General features: G+C 41.4%; 1 protein-coding gene across 1 annotated transcript; it reads right to left on the bottom strand.

Moving 5' to 3' along the window:
- Positions 1-627: 627 nt before the first annotated feature.
- Positions 628-25191, bottom strand: LOC5518384. The gene is made up of 18 exons (XM_032363143.2): positions 24823-25191; positions 18509-18766; positions 12853-13691; positions 11466-11927; positions 10497-10547; positions 10302-10408; positions 9316-9418; positions 8844-8919; positions 8540-8637; positions 8104-8232; positions 6916-7303; positions 6255-6432; positions 5538-5688; positions 4608-4713; positions 3701-3749; positions 3247-3429; positions 2881-3077; positions 628-2376 (listed from the first exon to the last, which is right to left on the bottom strand). Exons 1-18 carry the CDS (start codon positions 24920-24922, stop codon positions 2327-2329), a joined length of 3525 nt encoding a protein of 1174 aa, XP_032219034.2. The 5' UTR covers positions 24923-25191; the 3' UTR covers positions 628-2326.
- Positions 25192-25452: the final 261 nt, after the last annotated feature.

The raw sequence follows: 25452 nt of genomic DNA, 5'->3' as shown, positions 1-25452 counted from the left end.
TCCCAGAATCCCCCTCTCGGTCTTGCTGATAGGGTCCAAAGGAAAGACATAGCCAATACGTTTGGTACCAGGTCGACTGCAGGAGTTACCAGCGACTGATAAGACAGGCTGCCTAACGGGGCTCCACTCCGGGTTTTCTGTAGGGGTTTGCTCCCTTAGCCTTTCCCACAACGGGTATAGCCGCAAGGCAGCGGAGGTTTGGAATCAGGGTTTTCCTTCCCCTAGGTGGACTGCCAACCAAGGCTAACGAGCTCCACCTACCCAGAAGGGAATATACCGTCCCTTACTCGGTCCCAAGTATAACATTTTGTCTAAAACAGGTGCACCACGAGTAGGTAGTTATACTGGATTTAGGTGACCAGCGCCGTTAGGATTAGTCACCCTAAGCACCCCAGAGTTTATAACAAAACAAGAAAGGCGACCAATGTATAATGGTTTACCCAGAGTCGAATCGCCACAACATTAATCTTGGAGACAGCTATTTCAAAATTATATCTATCGTAGAATAAGCTTGTAACAACATTAATAATTTAACGGGAGAAATGCATTCAAAGAAATAACGAAAGGTTGTCCGAGTAAAAACAAAAAAGACATGAATAAGATGAAAAAAAGAGTAGACAAAACAAATGCCAGGTATTACGGAAAATTTAATGTCTCAACCACTTATTATTTTACTCGTAAAGTATTCACGGTATTTCATATGCCTGAACATTTCATCTCATATCTCTTTTCTCATTCTCTAAATAACACAACATGATTAAGTTATCATCTAAATGCATATACTTTTTTCCTTTTTTTCTGAGACAAAATAAGCATGGAATTTTTTTGAAAGCTGAATTATGTAATTAAAAAATAAATAAAAAGATGTGTTACACCTGTGTACAATCTATTTTATTTTCTAAAAACGTTTTCAATAGCTCTCTCTCTCTAGTCAGTCAATTTTAGTGTTTTCGTACGGGCTATATGCACTTGGTTACCTTATACGGAAATTAAGTTAACTTTGATAGATATCAAATTACCATATATGGATATCAAATAACTTTATATGGATATCAAATTATCTTTTATGGTTATCAAACTACCTTACAAGGCTGTTGAATAACCCTATGTCATGGCTTAAAATTTACAGCACAAAATGTGTGTGCCGTGAAATTTCTACGATGGTGGATATACATCAATGTCTTATGGGCCGCACATTGATCCACATGGCTAACTTCATTACGGTTTATTATCATTAGGATACAAGCACAACCACAACACAGACGAGAATTGGTTGAACGACAGTGTTCCAAATTCAGCAATAGGCGACATACTAGAAAATTACGTGACGTTTTGTAAGTCGAATTCGCGGCAAAATAAACCCCAGAAATGCTGCGAAGAAAATCTAAAATATTTCAATAAAAATCAGCACTTTCTGACAATAAAGCCTTCTGGCTGATTTAGCGCAGAATAAATTGTTTTCTGTTGTAATGCAACCAGTTCTGTCTCTGACGACCCTGAAACGACCACTCGCCTCGCTCGTATCTGTCGTGTAAGGGTCGTCCAATCGAGTGTTTCCATAAAGTCGTAAGGATCGCAAGGAATTTTTGCAGACGACTGGTTACGACCACTACGACTATATGGAAACCAGGCTAAGTGAAAGTCGCCTAATGCGCTTTCTAGTACTTTAGTTCCAGTGAAAATAAAAAAGCACTTGTTTCGCGCTTGTTCTTGTTCCTAGTAAGACACGCCTATAATTTAAAGCGGCATTGTCGCCAGTTTACTTCCGGTCGATTACGTAAAAGGACTCGATGATTTTTAACGGAAAACGCGATAAATATGTCGAAATTGTAAAAGCAGTGTGTCTATTGGAAGTTTCTTCGAGGATGTGACTGATAATTGACCTGTTAAATAGCGCAGATCCTAAAAGATTATTTTGTCTCTTGTCGGTTGAGGTTTCCATCGGCCCTCCGGAAGTAGACTGGTGACAATTCCGCTTTAACGATAGCCTTAGTTTATATGTATAAGACTAAAGACTCATGATCAGTCGCTTCAATGTAAAACAATATGGTTATCCAGTGATATTTCCATGAAAGGTGAACATCTGTAACAACTGCGTGACTCATAAAAGAGGTAGGGGGAGGGGTACTCTCCCTTAGGGAATGTTCCTTATTTGGAATCATTATATGCTCATTATTATCCAGTGATATTTTCATGGCATGTGACTGCATGATCGGATAAAGTAACATTCAGTGGAATTCGACTACCTTATATGGTTGTATCTAAGCTATTTGTTGATATAAACTACACATGCCTCTGTGGCATTTTATAATATCTGTAACGGGTGTCATTTTGTTTTGCTGAGTATTTCATAGTAGACGACTTTGTTGAAGTTACCTAGAAAAATACAGGATTATCAGAACATAGATTTGTACCTGTACGACCCATAACCACACCTATCTCCGCTGTTAAGATTCACACCATTTGGTGCATGAAAAGTAGGTCTTAGCAGATTCTTAGCAAGCCTATTGTCACACACCCTTCAACCCTTCCCTTTTTATTACCCCTTTGATTATCAACCTTAGCAGCTTTTAAAATAAAATCCCTTCTTCCCTAGCCCCTCTTGTTTTGTACATTCAAATACGGCACGCCCCTACTTAATGCCCCACTCACCATTTAAGTCAACAGCTGTTATCTGTTCCCTTCCCTTACCTACTTTCTCTTTCTTTATTTGTACCCCCTTCTTCCAATTACGACTCACCTTCACCCCCTTCTTTATTCGCTCTCACCATTGACCTCAACAACTGCTATGTGATCCCTCCCTAATCTCCCATCTTCTCATTTTGTACCACTTTCCCTACTAACACCACGACCCTACTCCATAAATTATGTCTCCCTTACCATTGAAGTCAACAGCTGCTATGTGATCTCTACTCTCTCTTCTTCTCATCTTCTTATACCGCTGCAAAAGGCTTTTGCGCTCCGCCCCGCCTCGCTTGAGTGCGGCGTTTGCCTCGTCGCTCAGGCATTCCTCAGACCCAGACTCCAGTTTGAGGTTGAGTTGTGATATGACGGTGGATTCTACTTGCTCGGGTAGACTGTGTGTAAAATAAAATGTTAGTGTCGGTATGGCGCAAATGCACAGTAAAACACGCGCCGATTATTTCGGGCCCCCTCCCTTCCTCCCTCTTTCTCTCTCTTTCCTCTTTCTCCCCCCCTCTCTCTAATATTTAGCATTAAAATCAGCAGCCTATGACATGCGCATACCTTCCCATGCAGGGTATAAGTCCTTCGTCGACGGTTCTCCCATCCTTCCTTGCGCGCATGGCCACCCATTTCCATGACTGCCTCGCCTGGTCGTAATTTGCGCGCGTGTTGATCACGTGAAGTGTTTCCCCGACAGTGAAATCTAACTCGTCATGTGACAAAGCCTTATAAGGTTGGATCGTCCTATAAAAGATAGGTAAAATATAGTCCAGTTGAGGCCAAGTCCGCTCAGTTCAGTATATTACTTGAGCAAAATATCGATTTAGTGGTCTATCCTGTTGTCCTCATTTATTTGTAGTGCATCATTTTTACATTACTGTGGTTGATAAAAAATCAAATCTAGACCACTCATTTCTAAAACAAACGACACGTGACTACGACCTTAATACTTATTGGCTAATAATTTCATTAGACGATAAGTTGCAAAATCGTGCATTACATTCCGTGGGCTTACCGGACGTAAACAGAGTCGTAGGGGGGCTCCTTCAGGATCTCCTCACAATCTGGGCAGCAATTACAAAGTTATGAGACACACAGAAACGAAGACAAGTGTGCGTGCACGCAAAAAGCGTGGTGCGTTTTTGTTACTTGCAAGATTCGGACCTGCATTCGTGCTTAAGGTTTCGCGTGCAGATTTGGGTTCTTACGTACGATGAACGTAAGATGGATATGCTCCGGGACCTAGTTGTCATTGCGGGCGCATACGTTCCCTTATGTTCGCCAGTTAAGAACCTCGAGTGCGCGTAGATCGCGTTGGTAGGGAATTTAAGCAACTACGACGGCGACTGCAGGAAGAACGTGATCACCAAAACCCTTTGCTCTGCGCTCATTTTTAAACTAGTTTTGATAAAATGCACTCGTTCTAGTAGTACCAAAAAACTATAAACAAGCCTAGAATCACATTCCTAACAGACCCTGAAACTGGGAGTTTTTACATGGAAGTTTGAACGGCTGAAGTGTATCTGACAGAATCCATTTCAGAGTACATTTCATGTCCGACTCTTTAAATTCTCATTTGTTTCCTCCATCGCCGTTCGCGTTGCCGTTTTTGCTGCTTAAAAAGGTAGCGTTATGCCACTGCGTATGTCTGGAGTCAGTGTTTATTGTAGGCTTTTGACTGTCTACAAACAGTTGAACTTTCAGCTGTCGATGCCTTGTTAAAATAATATGCAATATTTCCCTTAAAACTTATGTTTATTGACAGTTCTTGGTCATTTCCTTTAAATTCAAGTCTCCCATATGTATCAACGGCTCATAAGTCAATATGAGAATTTGACTGAAATTCATTGTGTCCGGGCCGGAGAGCTATCGCACAGCTCTTACCATGACACTGCCCCTTTATAAAAAGACTTGTTACTTACTTGGGCAGTGCAGCGCTTCTATTCGAATGTAAGTACAGCTGCTGAGTAGCCGGACGATTCGAGTCGCGTGGTCCAAAGTGGCGCGGGTCAAATCGTAACAGTTGAGCTGTTGAAAGTAAAAAAGGAAAAAAAACTGAACCTCTGTGTGATACAGTGGTAATTTTGGGACGCTTTTTGTCGCACTGGTCAAGAGAGACATAACAAAGAGGAAATAGACAGGAGCAAAAAATGGCAAAGTTCAAATTGTAAGGTCGTGTTAGCTTATATTCGCTTGATTATTTGCATAGGTGTTTCTTGTGTAATATAAAACAAATAAGCTTTAGTATTTTTTGGTAGATAACCCGTTCTTGGGATATTGCAAATTGTAAGACTCTTGCTTGTCTGAAATTGCCCAATTTGGGCGAAATTGCTCCTTTTTTCATGATTTATGGCAACTTTGCTCAATCATTTCTCAAGAACGGATCATCTACCAAAAATATTATTGCTTATTTTGTTTTATATTATGCAAGGAACCTCTAGGCAAAATATAAACAAAAAGTAACCTAACACAACCATACAATTTTAATTTTGCCATTTTTTGCTCCTGTCGAGGTCATGTATTAGCATGAATCGTCGCACGCCACCATCCATCCCTCCATACACCCTTGCGAGGATGAAATTGAAGTTCTGAACACGACAAGCGGAAGGGTGCGCCTTTAGTCCAACGTGAGTGCACCTCTTTTCCCGCTTCAATTTTTCAGAAATTTATGCATGGCATTGTTCCTTCTATTGTTCTACCTCGTTCTCTAATACGCTCCAGTGGCCTCAATTGTTTCAGACAATGCCATGCATAAATTTGTCGGGGTATTGGACAACCATCTCTTTTTGTACAAAGTGTGATGATATATAGCTTATATATCCCTAAAAAATAGTCGCTATTACTAGACTGACCTTGAAAAGCCTGTCTCCCGTCCTCACACCGACATCCCTACAAACCGAGTCCTCGGACATCTCCTTGACGTAGATCCCGACAAGATTCCCGCCCGTCACCTCGATGCCAAGGCTCTTGAATGGTTTCTTCTCTAGACGAATGACACGTGCCCTGTAAAAAAAGAACCAACAGTCAAAAACGTTTCACGAGGTTTACTTATCCTAGCTCGCAAAGTGGTGGGTTCTTTCGAACACTTCGATCCCCAAGGCTACGACCTGAGTATCCTATAATCAAACCAAAGTTAGCTGATGCAACCATATCTATCATGGAACGCCCTAAGTAAACGACTGCTAAAAATGTTAACTTACTGCATTTGCGAACGAAACAGTATTAGGTTTAATAGAAGAAAAGGTGGTGTGAATAGCAGACAATTTCCAGACCACTTATTAGTGAGTAGCAGCCGTCAAATTCCCCTGTAGTAGCAGGGATCCCGCCCTTCGTGGGTTTCTCCACAACCCTCCATATTGAATTTAATACCATCATCGCACCCCTGTGGTGGCAAGTATGTCAGTGTCCCAAGTGAGAAGCTCACCTCTTTGTAGCGAGTATTTCTCACTGACTAGGCCTATCCCCACCCCTCCCTAGCAAGTAACTCCCCTCATCTCTCTCCTGCAGTAGCAAGTTTTTCGCACTTTCTATGTCTCCCCCACCCCTCCCTAGTAAGTAGCTCCCCTCACCTCTCCCCTGTGGCAGTAAGTATCTCGCCCTTCCCAGGCCTTGTCAGAGAGTCCTCTAAAGGCTCCTCGTCGATACGTATGGCCGTTATCGTAGACTGCGCACGCGCGAGACCACTCAGCTCGCCGCTGTTGGAGCGGACCATAGTTCCGGTGCTGAGATACTTGCGAGTTAGACTTCCTGGAAGGTGATTGAAAAAAAGGAGAAAAATGTTGTGAAAAGGATAGAAAATGGAGAAAGTGTGTAATGATATCAGTTATAATAATCTGTTAGATATTAATCACGCCCAGGTCAACATGTAATCCGAACCATAATCTCTCTCTCTCTCGCCAAGACAAGCGCTCAGCCAGCACGATAAGTATAGCCCATTCTATCTATTATATACTGATAAATACCAAACACGAAATCAGAAGTGGGATTCGAACCCAAGCCTTCATTCGGGGACCAGAAATGGTAGAAATTCATTCTTTAGTTACGTATACTTATAGCTTATGTATATGCCAATGGTCAATAAACCATTTTTCTTTTCACCTTTTCACCTTCACTATTATATATTATAGAGATGAGAAAAAAATATTAAATTAAGGGAGGTTGCGAAACGACAAATTCGTCTATATAACCTTATTGTCAGCGAACAGCTAGAAGAATGTGAAAAATGCTTACCAAACCGAGCCTGGCTTCCTTCATTATCACTTTCTTTAGCATCTGAGGTAAGCAGCTCCGACGACTCGTTCCCTTCCTCCACAGGTGCGCCATCATGCATTTCGCGCGTTAAGTCAGTCGGATGAAACACGGCTGTCGCCATCCGCGGCCGCTCCGCAAACATCGGAGTGGAATGAAGGACGTGCCCGGAATGATCTGAGCTGGAGTCTGCGAAGCACGAGTCTGTATTCGACACCATGGAACCGAGGCTTGAGGCGCCAGATAGGCGCGAGTCACGTGACCGCATGGAGATGCTGCTGTCATTGGAGATGAGTGACAGGCGGTTGACGTCACGTGATCTATCGCTCGCTGTGCCCCCTCGCATTATGACGCCATCTGGGCCGAAATCCTGAAAGATAACGCCATCATCAACATCATAAAAATATTCTCTGGTTGAATGAACCACCAAAACACCAGATTTTAACTTATTTTGATATAATTTTATTATCAGCTTATTTTTTAACAATTTCTATTGTTTCTTGGTGTTACTGACGGAGCACCAGCACCGAAAACACAATGAAACAAAAGTAAAAAAACAAAGACCTTAGAACGAGACAATGGAATAGAGTACGAAGGCCTTGAGCACCAAAAACAAAGCTCTCCGTAACACCAAGGGATACCCTGTTTCTTTCTACTATTATCATTATCATCATAATCAGGAATTCTCTATGCATCTTTAAATAAGTATACTCAGATCTGGCTGCTGATGCTAAATTGCCGATGCTCTATGACGTCATGTTACTATTTCTGTATCTTCGTGATTTAAACATGCGGGTCGAAAAGAAAAATGAAACGTGCTGTGACCTTTCCAAAATTAAATGCGCTGACGTCACATTACGCACATTTTACCATGCCAAGCAAGTAAACTCTGGCATGGTAAAAAACTATCATCATCATTTTTACCATCATCATCATCGTCATTATCTCATTACTATTTCTGTATCTTTGTGATTTAAAAATACGGGTCGAAATGAAAAATGAGACGTGAATGCGCAGCCGTCACTATTAGTCTTCTTGCAGCCGCTTTTAGTTTCGGTCACGCAATCGAAATCATCACGATACGCACGTCGCTACTAGCACTACCTGTAAGGTGACGTCACGCAGGCAAACTTTAGCATATGGTGAAAAGGTACCATATGCGTGACATACCTTGGATGTCCCGTGGCGTGACGAAGCCTGGATCATCCGTGTGATGTGAAACTTCATCTTGTCGCCGGATTTCTTGATCACTTTTTCAATCGATGAAGCGATGATTTTATCCAGATGTTTACCATTCATCTGTTGGAAGGCAGAGATTTACGAATAAGTGGGCGTTTACAATATTATGGGGTTCCTGTGTAATTCGATCGTGAAAGCGAGGCCATTACAGATCAGCGTCAGTTTACAGGCCGCTTGCAAATTATTTTTTTGCTGGTTTTACGAAAAGCTTGAAGTTAAATATCTAGTCAAAAGGCTTCAAATGAGTTAATGTGGTAAAAAAGCTGCAAAGACGGGTGTTTACCAACGCCGGCCTGCCAAATGCGCTCAAATTCTATTTACTGGAGAACCGCTCCCCCCGGTGAAGATAGCAGAAATTTATACTAACCTTCAGGATGTAGTCCCCGATCTCTAGAGATTTTTGCTCTGACGCCACTCCCCCAAACGAAATGTCCTTGACGTACAAACCGCATTCAAACCCTAAACCTACAAAATATCGTTAATCATTGCCAAAGTTGCCAAGTGGTATCCAAGATAAAACGGCGGTCAGACAAGCTACATTGCAATTCTCGAGATATTTGGTCTTTTTTTTTAGCTGACTTAGACTTTTTACCATAATATCTGGACTTCGTATATTGCCATATTTTGGCTTCTCGCACCATTTTAACTTTTTAGATATTTGTACATCTTACCATATTTGGACTTCTTAGGGATCTTTAGGTCCACATCAAAGGTAAACTGGCAATTTGATGTAGGCCTCCTGAGAACCTACGAAAGGGAGGAATGGATTCCAGATAAGTCATGGGCGAAGCGAAGATTTTGTTTGGGGTGGGGCAAGTTCACAAGTGGGTGTGGGGAAAGGGGGCAAGTTTATAAGTAAAATGCTGTCGTTTTTAAATAACAGATAAGGTTGGTTTAATAGCCCGGTATTGGAACTAGTCAGAAGCCATTTTCTACCATATTTTCCATAAATTCCAAGTACAAAATAAATTCTATAAACTTTGTGTTCAGCTAAAACCCCTAACCTAAATGGAATGCCTTATTATTGTGATAGTGTAAAACAAAGTGAACAGATAACATGCAGGCGAGAAAGTTATTTACTTATCATATCAAGGGGATTCTGAAAATCAATTTTGTTTGCCCTTATTAAGGGAAAACAATTACCATGGTAACGGTTGACGTAGCGCTATCCAGTAATGAGTGCACAAGGTTTTGGTCTTTCTCTGATACGGGGATGTCGTTGATGGAGATGATTTCATCGTATTTCCTTAAAAGAAAAGGAGAATAATTTCTGTTTGAATCTATGCACATTGTTACTCATTGTAAATTCTTGGATGCTTATTTCAAGTTTAGACTCATGTTTCAGGTGAGCAATGTCTTCATTGCGCATGCATAAAACCATAGTAAGTCTTACGATAGTGGCAACAATTTGACAAGCTCAAAATTGAAAACGAGGGACACTTGGCTCTTAAAGCCGCATTGTCACCAGTTTACTTCCGGTCCGACGGAAACTTCAACCGTTAAAAGACAAAAGAATCTATTAGAATCCGAGATATTAAACAGGCCATCCGCTCTAAATTATCAATCACATCCTCAAAGAAACTTCCAATAGACACACTGCTTTCAATATTTTGAAATATTTTTCGCGTTTTCCGTTTAAAATCATCGGATATTTTTACGTAATCGACCGGAAGTAAACTGGTGACAATGCGGCTTTAATTGTTAGGGGATGCTTAATTTATGTCCTACAGGGAGCACTCAATCGAGAGGGCGCGCCTGTTTTAATTTAAAGATTAGAGTGTAATGCAGCGTCGTTAAGTGGGCGCCCTTGAAGCTGGTCGTATAAGGCAGTGAAGTAAAGCTTTTGCCCATAACTGGGTTCTACTTTACTTGGGATTATATAAGCGCCTGCACCCGCGAACGGGTATAACACAGTTTGTATTTAACTGTTCTCCGCCCTTTTACGGCGAGCTTCCCTTTGTTTTAAATATGTTTCATATCTTCTTTTGTCGTATGACGTGCAGATGTTATTTGTGATCGCCCTCCATTCCTTTCTATTTTGTACATGATAGTTCCACACTTCAAGGACGCATCCAATTTTGAGGTCTTTTTTCAAAATGTCCTTGAATCTTAGTTTAGGACGACCTTACCTTAAGTTCTTGGCTGCGCCGAGGGCTTTCTCGACGTCCATAATAGCTGTGAACTCTCGCCCGCGACACAGGATTTTACCCGTTTTAATGCTCGCGAGAGGGTCATCCTTTAAAAAAAGGACATTACGTCAGAAGTGTAATATTACCTTTTCTTCTTAAATATTTTCTTTCAACAAACACAGTACACTCTCTTACCTTGTCCAGGGAAACTTTAATTTCTTCTCCTTCAAAACGCAGATGATCATCCTATAACGAGGAAAGAGTTTTCAGAAATCTATTTCACGGTATTCATGTAAAAAAAAAGGCTCTGTCCGGCACTTAAGCTTGTTCGGAGTAAACAAGACACTACATAAAACACAGCCACATTATAATTCTAGGAAGTGAACCACATCGCACAGCACTTTATAGCTAGCATCCTTGGGGACCCAGGGCGTACTGAGCGGAAACGAGCGCTGAGCGTAACGAGCGCGAGCCGGAAGCGGACGAGCGCGCCGCGGCGCTCGTCTGGCGTTACGCTTGTTTACTTTGAGTACGCCCTGGGTCCCCGAGGATGTATAGCAAGCGACCGGCTTGATGCAATATTATACATACACTAACTTGCTTCGACACCAAATTAAACATATACCTACTGCAACGCATCGCATGTACCTTCAAACCAAACAACAAACATGCCTCACCAAACGACCCCAAACAGCACCAATAATAGACCAAACCATACAGTGCAGCATCACAGTGCACCGAACCAGGCGCGCACCCAGGATTACCTGAGGGGGGTGGGGGGTGTTCAGTCATTGGTATCATATGGAAAAAGCCTTTTATTTGAAGTTTCGTTAATAAGAAATGACCCACTTTTTTGCCGCCAAGGGGGGGAGGGTGGGGGGGGGGGGGGGGGGTGCGCGCACCCTGCGGAACCGCAACACGCCACAATCGCACACAGCTTTACAACACTCTTTGAAATCATACTATACCAAACACACATCACACTATATAATACCCCATCTCCAAACACATCACACCATCAAACACATGTTTGCAACTAACCGTGCCCGTACAACTCAATGCAAAAAAACGCATACACTCTCATGCATACATATAAGTGCCGTATACTAAGAACAGGCCTGTTAAAGCGCTATAAAATTATTAAATATTATTACTGTAGAGTACCTCTTTGCCAAATGAATCAGAACAAAACTGACAGTCCTTTAATGAGCACGTGGACGATTCACTTCCAGACGCTATTCCAGTTCGTGCAAGTCTGTTTAATAAGCGATTATAATCCTCCTTGAGCTTATCCAACTGTTCCGCAGTAGAGAAACACTTCTGAATCGCCTCGTCCCGGGCCTGTACTGTAGCCGCCATCTCTCGGTGAAGTTTCTTCCGCTCTTTCACGGAATGTCTCCACTGTTCCTTTGCGTGATCGCGTTCCTTGTGATAAGTGTCCGATTTTTCCGTAATGGACGTAAGTTTAGCGTCTAACTCCAGGCAGCGTTGTTGCGCCTTTGCGAGTTCTGTTTGAGTTTTTTGTAATTGTTGCTCGAGAAGTTTCTCTCTAGAGTCTATTTCCATTTTAATGGAATCTTCGCTCTTTTCGATCTGTAGTAAAAGCTCATCCCTTTGTGCCTTGACCTGTGAATAGATTATACATTACATACTAGATGTGCTTTGTCGAATGTCCTGATTCTTGCTGTCTAATAGTACATCATGATCATCAACTAAGAACCGCAAGAGGGGACGCTAAGAGAACACGTGACTTTTGAGAGCGCGCTCAGGCTTTTAGCAGAAAAATAACATCAACAGAAAGCAACTTATTCAGCGCTTACGAGTAAACCCAGAAAGTTTTTTTATCCAAAAGGGTTTATTTTTTTCATTTAAGGATTATATTTTTTCGCCGTTTTCTGGGGTGACCATCGCAGTTATTTAACGAGAGAACCCACCCAAACGACCCTTACAACTCTCTGCCTAAATAAGCTTACGTCTTAATGACCAAAATACTGACGTCTCTGTGACTCATACGCTTATCTGTGACGTACCTAACTAATCTTGAACCAACCCAAACGACCCTAACAACTCTCTAATACGCTTACGTCGTTATGACCCCAATACTGACGTCTCTATGATCCATACGCTTGTCTGTGACGTACCTTACTCAGCTCCGTCATGAGTGAGTCAACCCGAACGACCCTTACAACTCTCTAACTAAATACGCTTACGTCACTATGATCCATACGCTTGTCTGTGACGTACCTTACTTAGCTCCGCCATGACCGAGTCAACCCAAACGACACTTACAACTCTCTAACTAAATACGCTTACGTCTCTATGACTCATACGCTTGTCTGTGACGTACCTTTCTCAGCTCCGTCATGAGTGAGTCAACCCAAACGACACTTACAACTCTCTAACTAAATACGCTTACGTCACTATGATCCATACGCTTGTCTGTGACGTACCTTACTCAGCTCCGTCATGAGTGAGTCAACCCAAACGACACTTACAACTCTCTAACTAAATACGCTTACGTCACTATGATCCATACGCTTCTGTGACGTACCTTACTCAGCTCCGTCATGACCGAGTCCACCTGATCCAGAGTACTGTCCCACTTGGTAGCCGCTCGTCCCCATTCCTCCAGTGCCCGGTCCCTCTCGGCCACCACTTGATCCCTCTGTTCAATAACATGGGCCAACTCCTCGAGCGCTATCTCCTTCTCTGTCTGAGCCGAGATCAGCTTTTTTTCAAGCTCATTCAAAATGTTTTGCTTACTGTGATCATCCCCTGCTAAAGCTTCCGAAAGCTCCCTGGCATACTTCTTCAAAGCGATAGCTTCAACTAACGCTTTTATTTTCGACTGTTTCAGTTTCTCGCACTCCTTACAAGGGTTGGTGCGGTTTTGACGCACAGGGTACCCGCTCGCTTCGATTGTCGTCTCGATGTGTTCAACTTTTGAAGGGAAAATAACACCCTTGCTACTCTTTCTACTCCTAACTTCTTCAACTTCTTCGAGCAATTTTACCGATTCCTGCGAACATTCTCCGAGCATAGTTTTCAAGTTCTCAATCTCCCGCTCGGCGACCTGTAGTTTGCTAGTAGCATCCTGTAAGTCTTGCCTTATTTTCCTATTCTCCTCAATAGCTCCATATTTATCTTCCATGATTTGCGTATTATGTTCAACTAAAACTTCCACTTTTTCCGAGTCCGAGATCCCCGATAATCCGGACGAGTGTTTGTCATCTTTCGGGACATTGTGAGTGTTCTCGTGTTTGTTTTTCTTTCCTTGGCTTAGCGCAGACACTGAACGAAACAGCCGCGTTGAGCCACCTTTTCGTTCAGTTGTGCTAGTTTTCTTGGGCATTTTGGCACTGGTTATCTCTGCTGACTTCTTGCCAGCGTCTGTAAAGAGAAAGCTGTCATTAAGGCGCAACAAGCATCTATCGTTCCTCTGGCAAAGGAAAAAAAAATTGAATTAAGCATTCAAGCTTTTACTGCCCGAAACTTCTCTAATCTCGTTTATTATAACGCTGAGATAGATTGATCAATTTTGAGTGGGTCATTATCTTCCAAACGGCTCGTTCTTCATTTAGAGTTTTATGAGTTGTGTAGCTGTAAAATTCAAATATAAAAACTGCAGAAATTCTATAAACAAACGCCACGAGCAGATAAGTACTTCGTCAGATGCTTTAAATTGTCAGAAAGACGTGGAAACAGCTGCGCTAGAAATAAACGTACACAACAACTAAAAAGCCTTAAATGCTGAAAAACGCGCGAAAATTTCTTAGCACCAGGGTAACATGTTAAAAAGCGCGCGAAAATGTCTCACAATTGTTCAAAGATGGGTTTGCAAAAAGCGCGAAACACCCAGTGCTGTAGTAAGCGATAGGTTTGAATGCTGGTAAAACGCACATAAACACGCCGGATTGGCTTATACCAACCTGCCAAGCAAGGAATAGGAGAATTCTTGAGAAATCCGAGAAAATACAGGAAACATAGAAAAAGGCCAAGCAGATCCAAAGTGTGAAATTACAGTAAATGAATGAACATTTTGAGAAATCCAGGCGTGATTAAATGCAGGTCACGATTTTGGCTTGTCGATTAAGGTTGGTTTTAAGGAATTTTGCAATGTTTCGCGCGCTCGCTCGTGGCGACGACGACAGTTTCTGGTGTGCGAAACATGTGTCTGATTGACAAGAGCATCACATGCCAACCAGAATGGCAAAGAAATGTTTGAGTGCACATCCGAACATGACAGAATCCCCCTAGTGTGATGTTCATGTCAATCAAAACCGATTCTCGCATGCTCGTTGGCGAACTCTCTGAAAACTTGGTGTTATTATAGACATAATGGACAGCATGTCTAATATATGTAATATGATATTAAAAATGTTTTGGAACATCAAATGCAAATTTTGAGCCAATAAATTTTGACGCCAATTAAGCCTTTAGTCACTACAGTCAGCGTGCAAAGAAAAAAGAAAATCTTTAGTTTTTTTTTTATATTTTTATATATTTTTTTATTTTATTTTAGTCATAAAGGTCACAAGGAAAATTCGAGAAATCTCTTTTTGCTTCACAAAAACCCTCTAAATATCAAGAGCGGCAAAATATAATTGTTTCCGCCCGAATATATGATATAACGATAAAAAAGGCACTGCCCATGAGAAAATAGAGTAATGGTATTTCGAAAGACAAAGAAACAAACAAAAAATCGACATCTTTCCCGTAATTGACCCTAGTATATTCAAACTTAAAATATGATTTAATGTCAGACAACGTAAAAAGTGGAGAGTCATTTAAAAATAAAATTAAAAAATAGTGTCTGAGAAAAAATGACGCATCGAAATTGGCATTCGCATTCATACAAAATCTGCCTAGCACATTGTAGACTAAATATGTTTACAATCTAGCGAATATGCCTGTGCTAGATATAACTCGAGTAGGCGAGACTGTTCTTGGTTAGCCTTGGAAAGCGAAATATCACTCCTGTATGCACAAAATCATTCGTTTGACAATATTTACCAAGAATATACTAGCAACTTTAGATATATAAGGGTTAATATTTGGTAGAAAAGACAAAGCTATTTAAGATGTAAACAATTAAAAGGCAAGTTTGGTGTGACAGATTGTATAAAACTATAACCGCGAAAAAGGTCACAGTTTATAAAATGGTTATGACAAACAGAGCATATTATGTAAAAGTGTTGATCGAGTTTCGTTTTAATGGCTGTTTTTATTTTACAATAATTTGCTTTTGGTTAAAACGTTGGTTTATGGTTTAAAACAGAGCAATGTAATAAATGAGCAATCGATTCATTTGACGTATGAATAAGCATAATTTACCGGCTTTATAGAAATTTTTGATGAGAGATTTATAAACCTTGAATTCAAAGGCGATGTAATGCCTAACTTACCATAGAAGTTCAGATCCTTTCCCTCTTATATCAAACACAGCTTTCTGATATCTCTTTCGTACTGAACTCTCTTCTAAGAAGTAGAAACACGAACCAGAGCATTTCGTTTGTGGTTTTATCGGAGAAACCGTTTAGCTATCAACTTCGTACAAAAACGGATCCCGATTGAAAATCGATGGCTGATACGATCTCTTTCGTGTCTCTTCGCATTTCCGACAACTAATGGAGCATCTTAGTTGCGAAGGAAGCTGGCAGTTGCAACGGCCTGTCACACGCTGTCTCACAGCCAAAAACTATTGCTTTCTAAGCTGAACAAATATGCTAATAAGCGAATATACTTTCCAGTTGATTGGACTCGTGACTGATAACTTTTTAACTTATAACGAGCAAAGGCAAATAGTTATATCCCCCATACAAAAGCGTGAGTATTGTTTACGTTTAATTCATAAGTATATCTAGGTATGTCATCAAATTTTATATCACGACAAATGTTTTTCATGCCGTAAATTTTAACCTTGTTACACCTTAGCTATTCTTTATGACCCTAATTTGATACTATCCAATCATTATTTTCACCTCTGAAAATGGCGGGCACTTGAAGGGATTACGTACTTGACAACTCGAAACCACAAAAAAAATCAACTGAAAAATCTGGAACAATAAGCAAGCTTCGAGATAAAAAAAATAGTTTTGTACCACAATTGGTTTAGAACGCGCGCGCGCGAGTAGGCAATACATCTTGCTTGTTCCTATGTGACGTCAACGCTAAAACATTTTGTCGGCAAAAACAATGAAGAAATATAAACACTTTTCCCACCCATGTATACTATTTTTAAGCATGTCTAATTCAATATGGCTTTACCATAAGGCGCTAAGCCTGTGGGCATACAGAAAGCGTTCAAAGTCCTTCCAAGAAAGCCAGGAAACAAATAGGAAGACGGGTTGTGCTTTCTCTGAGAACGGTCAAGGCAAACAACGTGGGGCAACAAAGTTGAAAGGGTTTATACATTAGCGAGCGGTTTCTAGGTGGTTATTAAGGCTATGTCTTCTTGTATTGGGTGCACAAAGCTACTAAGTCAAGTGAAAAAGGGACTAAACAATCGAACAATAAAACTTTAAGAAGAGAATTGTAAAGGAATCACTGGGGCAGTCATGGTGAAAATTACTGTGAGATCCGAAAGCTTTCCAAGGTTTTACGATCATAAAGGCAATGTCAGCGTTGTATCTAAGACGACAGAGAAACAGAGGAGGTTAAATGAACTAGGAGAAAAAGGTAAAAGACACGTAGGTAAAAGACATAGGTAAAAGAAAGCTGTCTATCGAGAAGGTCCTTACATGTGTGCCAAAGACAGGTTGACATTTCCTGACAGTTTGCTACCGCTTACATAAATCTTATTTGATATCGCATAAAAAAGATGTTTGACAAATAGGGAAGGAAAATGTACATATGTCTTACACGGGGCACTAAACAGCTACGGGATCAGCGTGTAGATAGGGATGGAAAAAGCACCAAAAGAGGTCTTTCTTATATATAAAAAGTAAAATGGTAGCCTTAGACTTATATCTTTGCCTGCGAACCCCTTCCGTTACAAATCCTGGCTACATGCCTGGTTTTTCTAGTGTGGTATAGCGCCAACGAAATTTAAAATGGTACAATATAACTGCTCTCCGGGAATGGAGTTTGTGCTAAGGAAACTTATTTGAAGGGTGTTCAGATGAAATATGAAATGTTTTTGTGGTTAATGACTTGCATTGTAGCATACTGGGGGAGAGTTTGGGGAGGGTTGCCGCGACTATGTCAATGCACAGACGCGGGGGGGGAAGGGGGGGGGTAGGTTGCGCGCGCACGCCTACCTGGCCCCAAAATAGTTTCTTTTGCAGGATCGTGAAATACTATTATTTTCAATGTGATACCTATGACTGTTCCCCTTCCCCTTCTCAGCAAATGTTGGATAAGCGCTTGTTGCATCCCTTGCTACATTTACACTGTATCCTGTAAATCCAAGACTGAGTAGCAATCGGGAGCTAACGTAGTTGTCCTAACCATTCCTGAATAGTTCGTCCTGATGGTGCGTCCTAATGGCGCATCCTAATAACGCGTCCTCGTCTGACCATTAATGGCTGACTGCGTACACACGAATGCGATATCCACTCATCCGTACAAAAATACAAGGCCATTATCAGATCATTACTTCCGGCGTCAGTGTGGCATGCATCGACTGGTCCCCTTTTGTCATATCATGCAAACCTGATAAGCGTTGAGAGAACGAGGAATCGGGATTTGAAATGCATTGGATCGACAGGACTGTAAGCCATAGTCATTCGAGTGTATAAAGTATTACGAGATAGCAATATACGCAATTAACGGTTGGGTGGTCCATGTGTACTAGCTTACCGTGCTCTAGATGGTTATTAATAAGCAATAAAGTTTGGTATTTAAGCATTTTCTGCTATGTTCCTCTAAAAAATTATTAGTTTCGGGGGTCGATTTTTCGCTATTTATACGTCACCTATGACTAAGTGGGCTAAAACACATCGATTCTCGAAGGACAGTCTTTTGCGAAATAGTCAATGTTCCACACATCAATGCATTATAAAATTACAAATGGATACTTCAATAGGACATTCCAGCTTTCACCCGCATTTCAGTTTTCGCGCGCAATACGATAGAAAGCTACCTCAACTACCATAATGCAACGCGCGCTTTCCAAACAAAGTGTGCGCTGCATGCTGGTAGTTGAGGTAGGTTTCCATGGTGAGTGCGTGCGCATGCTCATAGCTGGAATGGCCTATTTATCTTACCCATGATCCTGTCCTGTGTCATATTGTCACCTCCGTCTGAGCAGCTTCCGCCACCGGAAGTTGACCTTTTTGGTGAAATATTTGTATTGAGGGTCCCGGATGTTGTAGATTGTTCAGTAAGTACAGCTTGTCCCGCAGAGGGGAGGGCTAAGGCAGTAGCGACAGGGGTAACCTTGGGCGGCAAGCACGTGACACTATTGAGACTATTGCATCGGGGGAGGGGAGGGTCGTCTCCTGATGATTTCGTTAATTTTCGTACTGAAGATCAAAAACAACAACGTATAAGAAAAAAAAATCGTAAAGTTGGTAGACTTTTCTGAATAAACGGATTGATTAGAGAAAGGGTGAACAAGAATAAAAACAAGAACAAGAACAAGAAGAAAAATATGTCACACAGCTTTTTTAAAGGTCAACTTGTTTGAAGAAAATTAATGCCTTTGCCTGCTTGACTTTGCTGTTGAAACAAATCCAATTCAGCGTTAAGTATGTTTAGATATATGTGACCTACCAAGAACCACTGGATCGGTGATAAGCCTTCTATCCGGCCATTTATTCACCCCCCATTTTAAAATCCTGGATCCACCCCCTGAACTCGCCTGTGAAAATTGAAGCTCAGACTGTACTTTTCTAGGATTTAAAAATGGCAGATCCTTAAATTTAAAAGTCATGAAGTGAAGGTGTGGGCTTGAATATAAACATGACGTAGTCTTAATACATGCTAGCTAACGCTAAAATCTTCCACACTCATCTTGCCTTTCCCCTTGACGCACAAGTTCCCCATCCTTGGTGCATTTAATACAGGCAACACACGACAAAGTTAAACGATGTTATGAGCACATATAAAATAAACGACCTGAGGAACATGGCCTTTATATAGAGTAGACGTTTTGACAGAAAGACAAGTTATTCAAATTTTCATATTTCGCTTTGACATCAGGAAATGCCTGTTAAACACGACAAAACGAAAAAAAGGCTTCAGGTCGTCATGAATTCAGAGGGGATTCTGAAAAGATGTCAAAGTTCCAATACAAATTCCTAACGAAAAACAAAGCATGTCTTTGTAAAAAAAAGGGATATTAAATTATGTTCTTGGCATTCGACCGACCGATCTTGTGGAGAAACGTAATGATCATGCGCACTCCTTTAGACAAGCGCACCCTTCTACCTGGAATATAGGAACTAGCGACCCTCACCAATAAGCGCGCCTCTGGCCCCTTCTGCATGGAGAATAGGAATTAGCGCCCCTCACCAATAAGCGCCCCCATGGCCCCTTAAACCTGGAATATAGGAATTAGCGCCCCTCACCAGTAACCGCCCCCATGGCCCCTTCTACCTGGAATATAGGAATTAGCGCCCCTCACCAATAAGCGCCCCCATGGCCCCTTCTAGCTGGAATATAGAAACTAGCGCCCCTCACCAATAAGCGCCCCCATGGCCCCTACTACCTGGAATATAGGAATTAGCGCCCCTCACCAATAAGCGCCCCCATGGCCCCTTCTACCTGGAATATAGAAACTAGCGCCCCTCACCAATAAGCGCCCCCATGGCCCCTACTACCTGGAATATAGGGATTAGCGCCCCTCACCAATAAGCGCCCCCATGGCCCCTTTTATCTGGAATATAGAAACTAGCGCCCCTCACCAATAAGCGCCCCCATGGCCCCTTCTACCTGGGATATAGGAATTAGCGCCCCTCACCAATAAGCGCCTTTCCCCTTACCCTAAAAAATATCCCAACAAAAGCACCATTTGCTGAATGGTGAAAATCTGTTATTTAGCAAGCATTGACATTTTCACAGTACAACGATAAACGATGAAATCCCCTCCATAAATTCTGACAACATTTTACTGTCGCTTTAGTTTATCGCAAACGTTCTTAATAGATTCAGAAGCTGGTATTTTCCGCCCCTCCCCCCCCCCAAAAAAAAAAGACCCGAAGAATTCAATAAACGCCCCTCTCAAGTAATCGCCACCTCTCCAATTAGCGCCAACAGCAACCACATAAAAAAACAACACCCGAAAGAAATAACAAATCATCGGGTATTTTCTATCGCAGAAATTCGTGCGCTCTTCTATCCTTACGTACTTAAAATTTACGTATGTACTTAAAATTTGTGGAACTTGTGAAAATCCGTACCTTAGGGGGGGGGGGGCTTTTTGTATTTTTTTCCTTTACATTAAGCGGACTTTTTTTATGGTTTTCGCACTCTATCGCAGGGTTAGTTTGCATATAATCGTTAATTATCACCTGTGTTCGAGTGCGATCAAAATGAAACTCACAGTGTGATCGTGTGCGATTATATGGAAACCAGCCTTTGTATGTCTATTCACGCTTCCAAATTTGTCTGCGATCGAGTGCGATCATAATGAAACTCACAGTGCAATCGTGTGCTATCATAAGGGAAGCAGCCGTTGTATGTCTATTCACACTTCCCAATTTGTCTGTAGATGACGCGGTTGAGCACTTGAGCTTGAGATGTACTCTTGCGGTTATCGCGTATCTCCGACCGCTATTGAACCTAAGTGCTGTTCTTATTCCCGATAAGTTTGCTGGTTTTAGCGCATGCGTTACATGGATTTTCTTTAGGTCACTACCATATTAGGCAGTTGCGTTCACAGGGGGGTGGGTGCGCAGGGTGCGCAAAAAATTGAGTCATTTCTCAACAGATCCTGGGTACGCGCTTGTTAGGGACCTCAAGGACACAGGGAAAAGGTGCGTTCGCACTTTACGTTCTTAGTGGAAAACAAATATAATAAAACCAAAGACCGAATCACTACTTTATAGCGAAAATATTTCAGGAGGCATTTTCACTTGCTGCTATTAAATTCTTGAGCCAATCCATTTTTTTTCTTGAGGCTTCACCCGAGAGGCCATTCCCGAATTTTTAAGAATGTCGATCAATTTCTTTTTCGTTAGTGTTAGGAAAATACAAGGTCTATTTGTAAGAAAAAGTTAATAACCATTCTCATTTAAATTTGATACTCTATTAACGGCATTTGATTGAGTACCGGAATCTCTCTTGCTCGAATAAATTAGCTGATGGAAATGAAGACTTGGTATTGAGAAAGGAGAATAATAAAATGGTACTTTTGATGGTTGAGGCGTGGAACGAAAATGAAAAGTAAATACGAGTAATTTTTCGGGTATGAAACATCGCACGTAACCAACATATATTGATGCTAAATGATATTATATTTTACCGTACTTGAAAATGGTTACTTGTTATCTCAGAGGAGTGGTTCTGTTATCAGTTAGAAGAGATGCGTTAGATATAGCGTTAATGTATAAAACAGAAGATACTGTCAAACTAACCCATCTTACGGGGGACTGTAGTCAATAGAAGCCGCCTATCCACTGAGCCGCGAAGGATATTGGAAGGAAGTTGAATCTACGTAAAGATAGGCAGGAGACGAACAACCGGAGCTGAGCCTTAGAGACCTACGTAATCTGTGATAAATCATAGCCGTAGCAGGCCACGTAAGATTGGGGGGGGGGGGGGGGGGGGGGGGGCACAATACAGAAACATTGAAAAAACATTGGGGGGGGGGAGGGGGCACAGGCCCCCAGTGCCCCACACCCTTTGCTTCGGCCCTGTAAATATAGCGCTAAAGCTCAGGCCCGTAGCCAGGGGGGGAGGGGGGGCCCGGGGGGTTTCCACTCGACTGGAAGGTCCGCTCTAATAAAGGAAAATTGAGTACCACTGCGAGCTAGGGCGAGCTACCTAAGAGAAAATGGTCCGCTAAATGGGAAAACAAACCCTCACGCTTAAAATCCTGGCTACGGGCCTGAAGCTCTAACTGATCAAGCTGTTCTATAAAGGTGTGAGTCTTTCGCTGCTATTACCATTCTTCGTAAACTACAATCATTTGGGCTACCTGTGGTGCAAGTGCATACAAAGGTACGGCGAGGCTGAATTGAGATACAATAAACACGCTGTGTGGCCGCATAAATCCCCGACTAACCATATTCAGTACAGCGCTTCGATGCATCTTACAGATAACATAGTGACAAATCAACATGGATTGTTTACAGTCACTTGGTCTACCCGTGGCGCTACTACACACAGGTAGCCTGAAGCTGCTGTGAGAGGGGTGGTGCATGAATAATTGCCCGTATAACTACCGATCGGTACGGTTTTTTCCCCAAGCATCCGCCTTAGCGCCCCCCAAAATATTCCCAGCACAACTAGTTCGACTCCACAAATTTGCCAGCAGAACCATTCAGGACGATTTTTCCCCTGCAACCGAGGGGTCTAACATCTTCACAGCCACCAGAAAAAAAAAAAAAAAAAAAAAAAAAACGGGCAGCGATACAGGCCGTTTTGTGCCCTTGACACACACCACTACCAACCCGTCCTGCCGTAGCTCTGTAAATACCACCTAAGATTGCACTTGACATTTAATACAGCGCTTTACGAAATAACAAAGAACCCCAGCAAGATGATAATCTACAGATCTAGCAACCGACACAAAGTCGTGAACTCTTGTAACAAAACCGTTGAATAAACAACAGAAAAGTGATTCTAACGGCTCCGCGTCAGCAAAACATTTATCGCGTTTGATTACTTATTTGTTTAGTGCGTTTAGTGTAACTATCTTTTATTTCTTTTTGACCTTTGTGTAAAGTGCACATACAGTGAGAATGATCTAAAATAAACTATCAAAAATTAATCTCATACAGGAGATCAAGTTTTGGAGTCGAGGTGATTAAAATTGAAAAGTAAAGTTGAAAAGGAAAGGTTTTTTTGAACCAGTGTGTGTGGTCCTCATCCATCCAAAGTTTGAGGTGGATAGTAGAAAGAAATATTTGTCCTTTATTTTTTTCCAAGAAAAAAAAAACGAAGACGACAGCCGAGAAGTGGGCGTCTGTTCAAAATCATCCTCGTGTTTAAAACGGATTGATATCTTGTTCAAATCTTTCTCACACTGACGAGCGTGGCTGTTTCGCAATCTCTTTTCTAGTTGGTCCAAATTTTTTCTAGCCTAAGTCGAGTGTTGCCCGCGTCGACATTACATCTCGATGATGTGTGAGGAAACACACTATGCTTTGATTTCAAACGAAGTTTAGCTCAAATATACAGACAAAATAGACCTCAATGAGTTACGCACTGGCAGGATTTTGTTGTCAAACTAATTGAAAAAAATGCCTGCAACTGAAATAAGCTATGTATGTATACCAAAGAAAAAAAACTACGCATATATACCACTGAAATAAATTTCTATACAAGGGCCCCCGAATGGTCCCCCGAAATGTCGATGTGCTCGCAGTTTTCGGCTAATGCTCGCGCATTTTTTCCGCCGTGATCGCATTGTATTATTTTTTTTGTTCTGCTCGCTGCTCGATTTATTCAACAACTAAAAATGCTCGGTCTCGCAAAAAAAAAAAAAAAAAAAAAAAAACAGGGTGCTAGCAAGCTCGCAAGTGCTCGCCATTAGGGGGCCCTTATATAACTACTTTTACTGAACTAGGATTAATATGCCATAACTACTATGGCACAGTTCTTATCTCTAATAACCGGCAAGGAGATGAATTTTGTTTGAGCAGGATTCGCGAGCTTTATTGTTGATATTCATTGTATCAAGATTTGATCGAGAGCCATTCTTATACATCATTTTTTCAGTTTCAAATCTCAAACCAATAAATTTTTCATCGTTTATTGTTATTGAGATTGATCAGTTGATGGAACGCATCAGGGCAGACAAAATAACGGCGGGAGTTTTCGCCAATGCATGTCGTGCAGCACTTTCTAGAGAACACCTTTCATTGTACGACCAAGATGTTAGACGTATGGCTGAATTCTAATTGACTACGGATATACCTGACCTTATGTTCAATATTATTGGCTGTCAAACGTACGACAGAATCAAAGTAGTTGCTTTAAAAAGCAACTTTGGTACGATAAATGAAGATAATGTAAAATCACTTTGAGAGAAGACTAATTTTAATTAACTTCCGGTAGAGTCATACTTAAATACATAAAAAAATATTTAAAATATCTTGCTTAGAGTCGCTATGGTTTGAATGTATATATCCTGCACTATTCGAGAATTTTCACGAGAGTATATGTTATTTCTCGACTGTAGGACCCTTGTTGGCTTTCGATTAAAACAACTGTACCCGAGGAGGACATTAATCGGGGTCATTAATTTCGTATACCGCTATGTCTTCAAAGGATGCGTGTATTAAATTGGTCGAGATTTACCTTTTAACTCTAGACCACCAACAAAATAAGCATGGAATAAGAGATGGTTTGTGAATGGTACCCCCTAGATTACACACTGATCGAGTATATGAAATAGTTTTTTTACTCCTACCTTTCAAGCCAGCATAACCACTCAATGAAAGAAGCAGACTTTCACTGCGACTTCTATTCTCAGGCGGAACTGCCATTGAAATAGCTCCAAGCGAAATCATAATTCCAGTCCTAAATCCATTTCAAATCACAGCTTTCCACTATCTTCTCTCCGCTGCTTGATGTAGACTTATTACAGTTGTAGGTCGTGTCGGGGTTTTGAACACTTCGACTCGATGTACTGACATGACAGAAAATAAACATTGGGCTCACGAAATGCGACCCGCAGTGATACGATTTCGTGAACAATGCGCGGAATTTTGGCGCTCAATGTAATAGCCCCCACCGTCTAGTATCGATAAAAATCTCGCGTAATGTACAGCTAAGCAGTTTGGCATTCAATCTTTGTTTTTCGGGGGAAAAATCCTTTAAAGCAGTATCAAATTTACCGAGGTTTAAAGTCATTAAAAATGTCGGAAATGTCGTGTTATAACAAGATGGAATAATCCTTTAGCGGGGCTTTGCAAGGCTTTGGAACAATAATATGTCTTGCGCCGGTATGCAGCTAACAAGAAAACGAGTAAACAAACAAATCTAAAGACTGGACAGCGCTTATCTGCGCGCTTGTGATAACGGATAAGTTAGGCCAATA

This window comes from Nematostella vectensis, chromosome 11 (genome assembly GCF_932526225.1).
Source record: "Nematostella vectensis chromosome 11, jaNemVect1.1, whole genome shotgun sequence".
Taxonomy (NCBI): domain Eukaryota; kingdom Metazoa; phylum Cnidaria; class Anthozoa; order Actiniaria; family Edwardsiidae; genus Nematostella; species Nematostella vectensis.
Note: the sequence above shows the minus strand (reverse complement) of the source record. Positions and strands in the feature narration are given on the sequence as shown.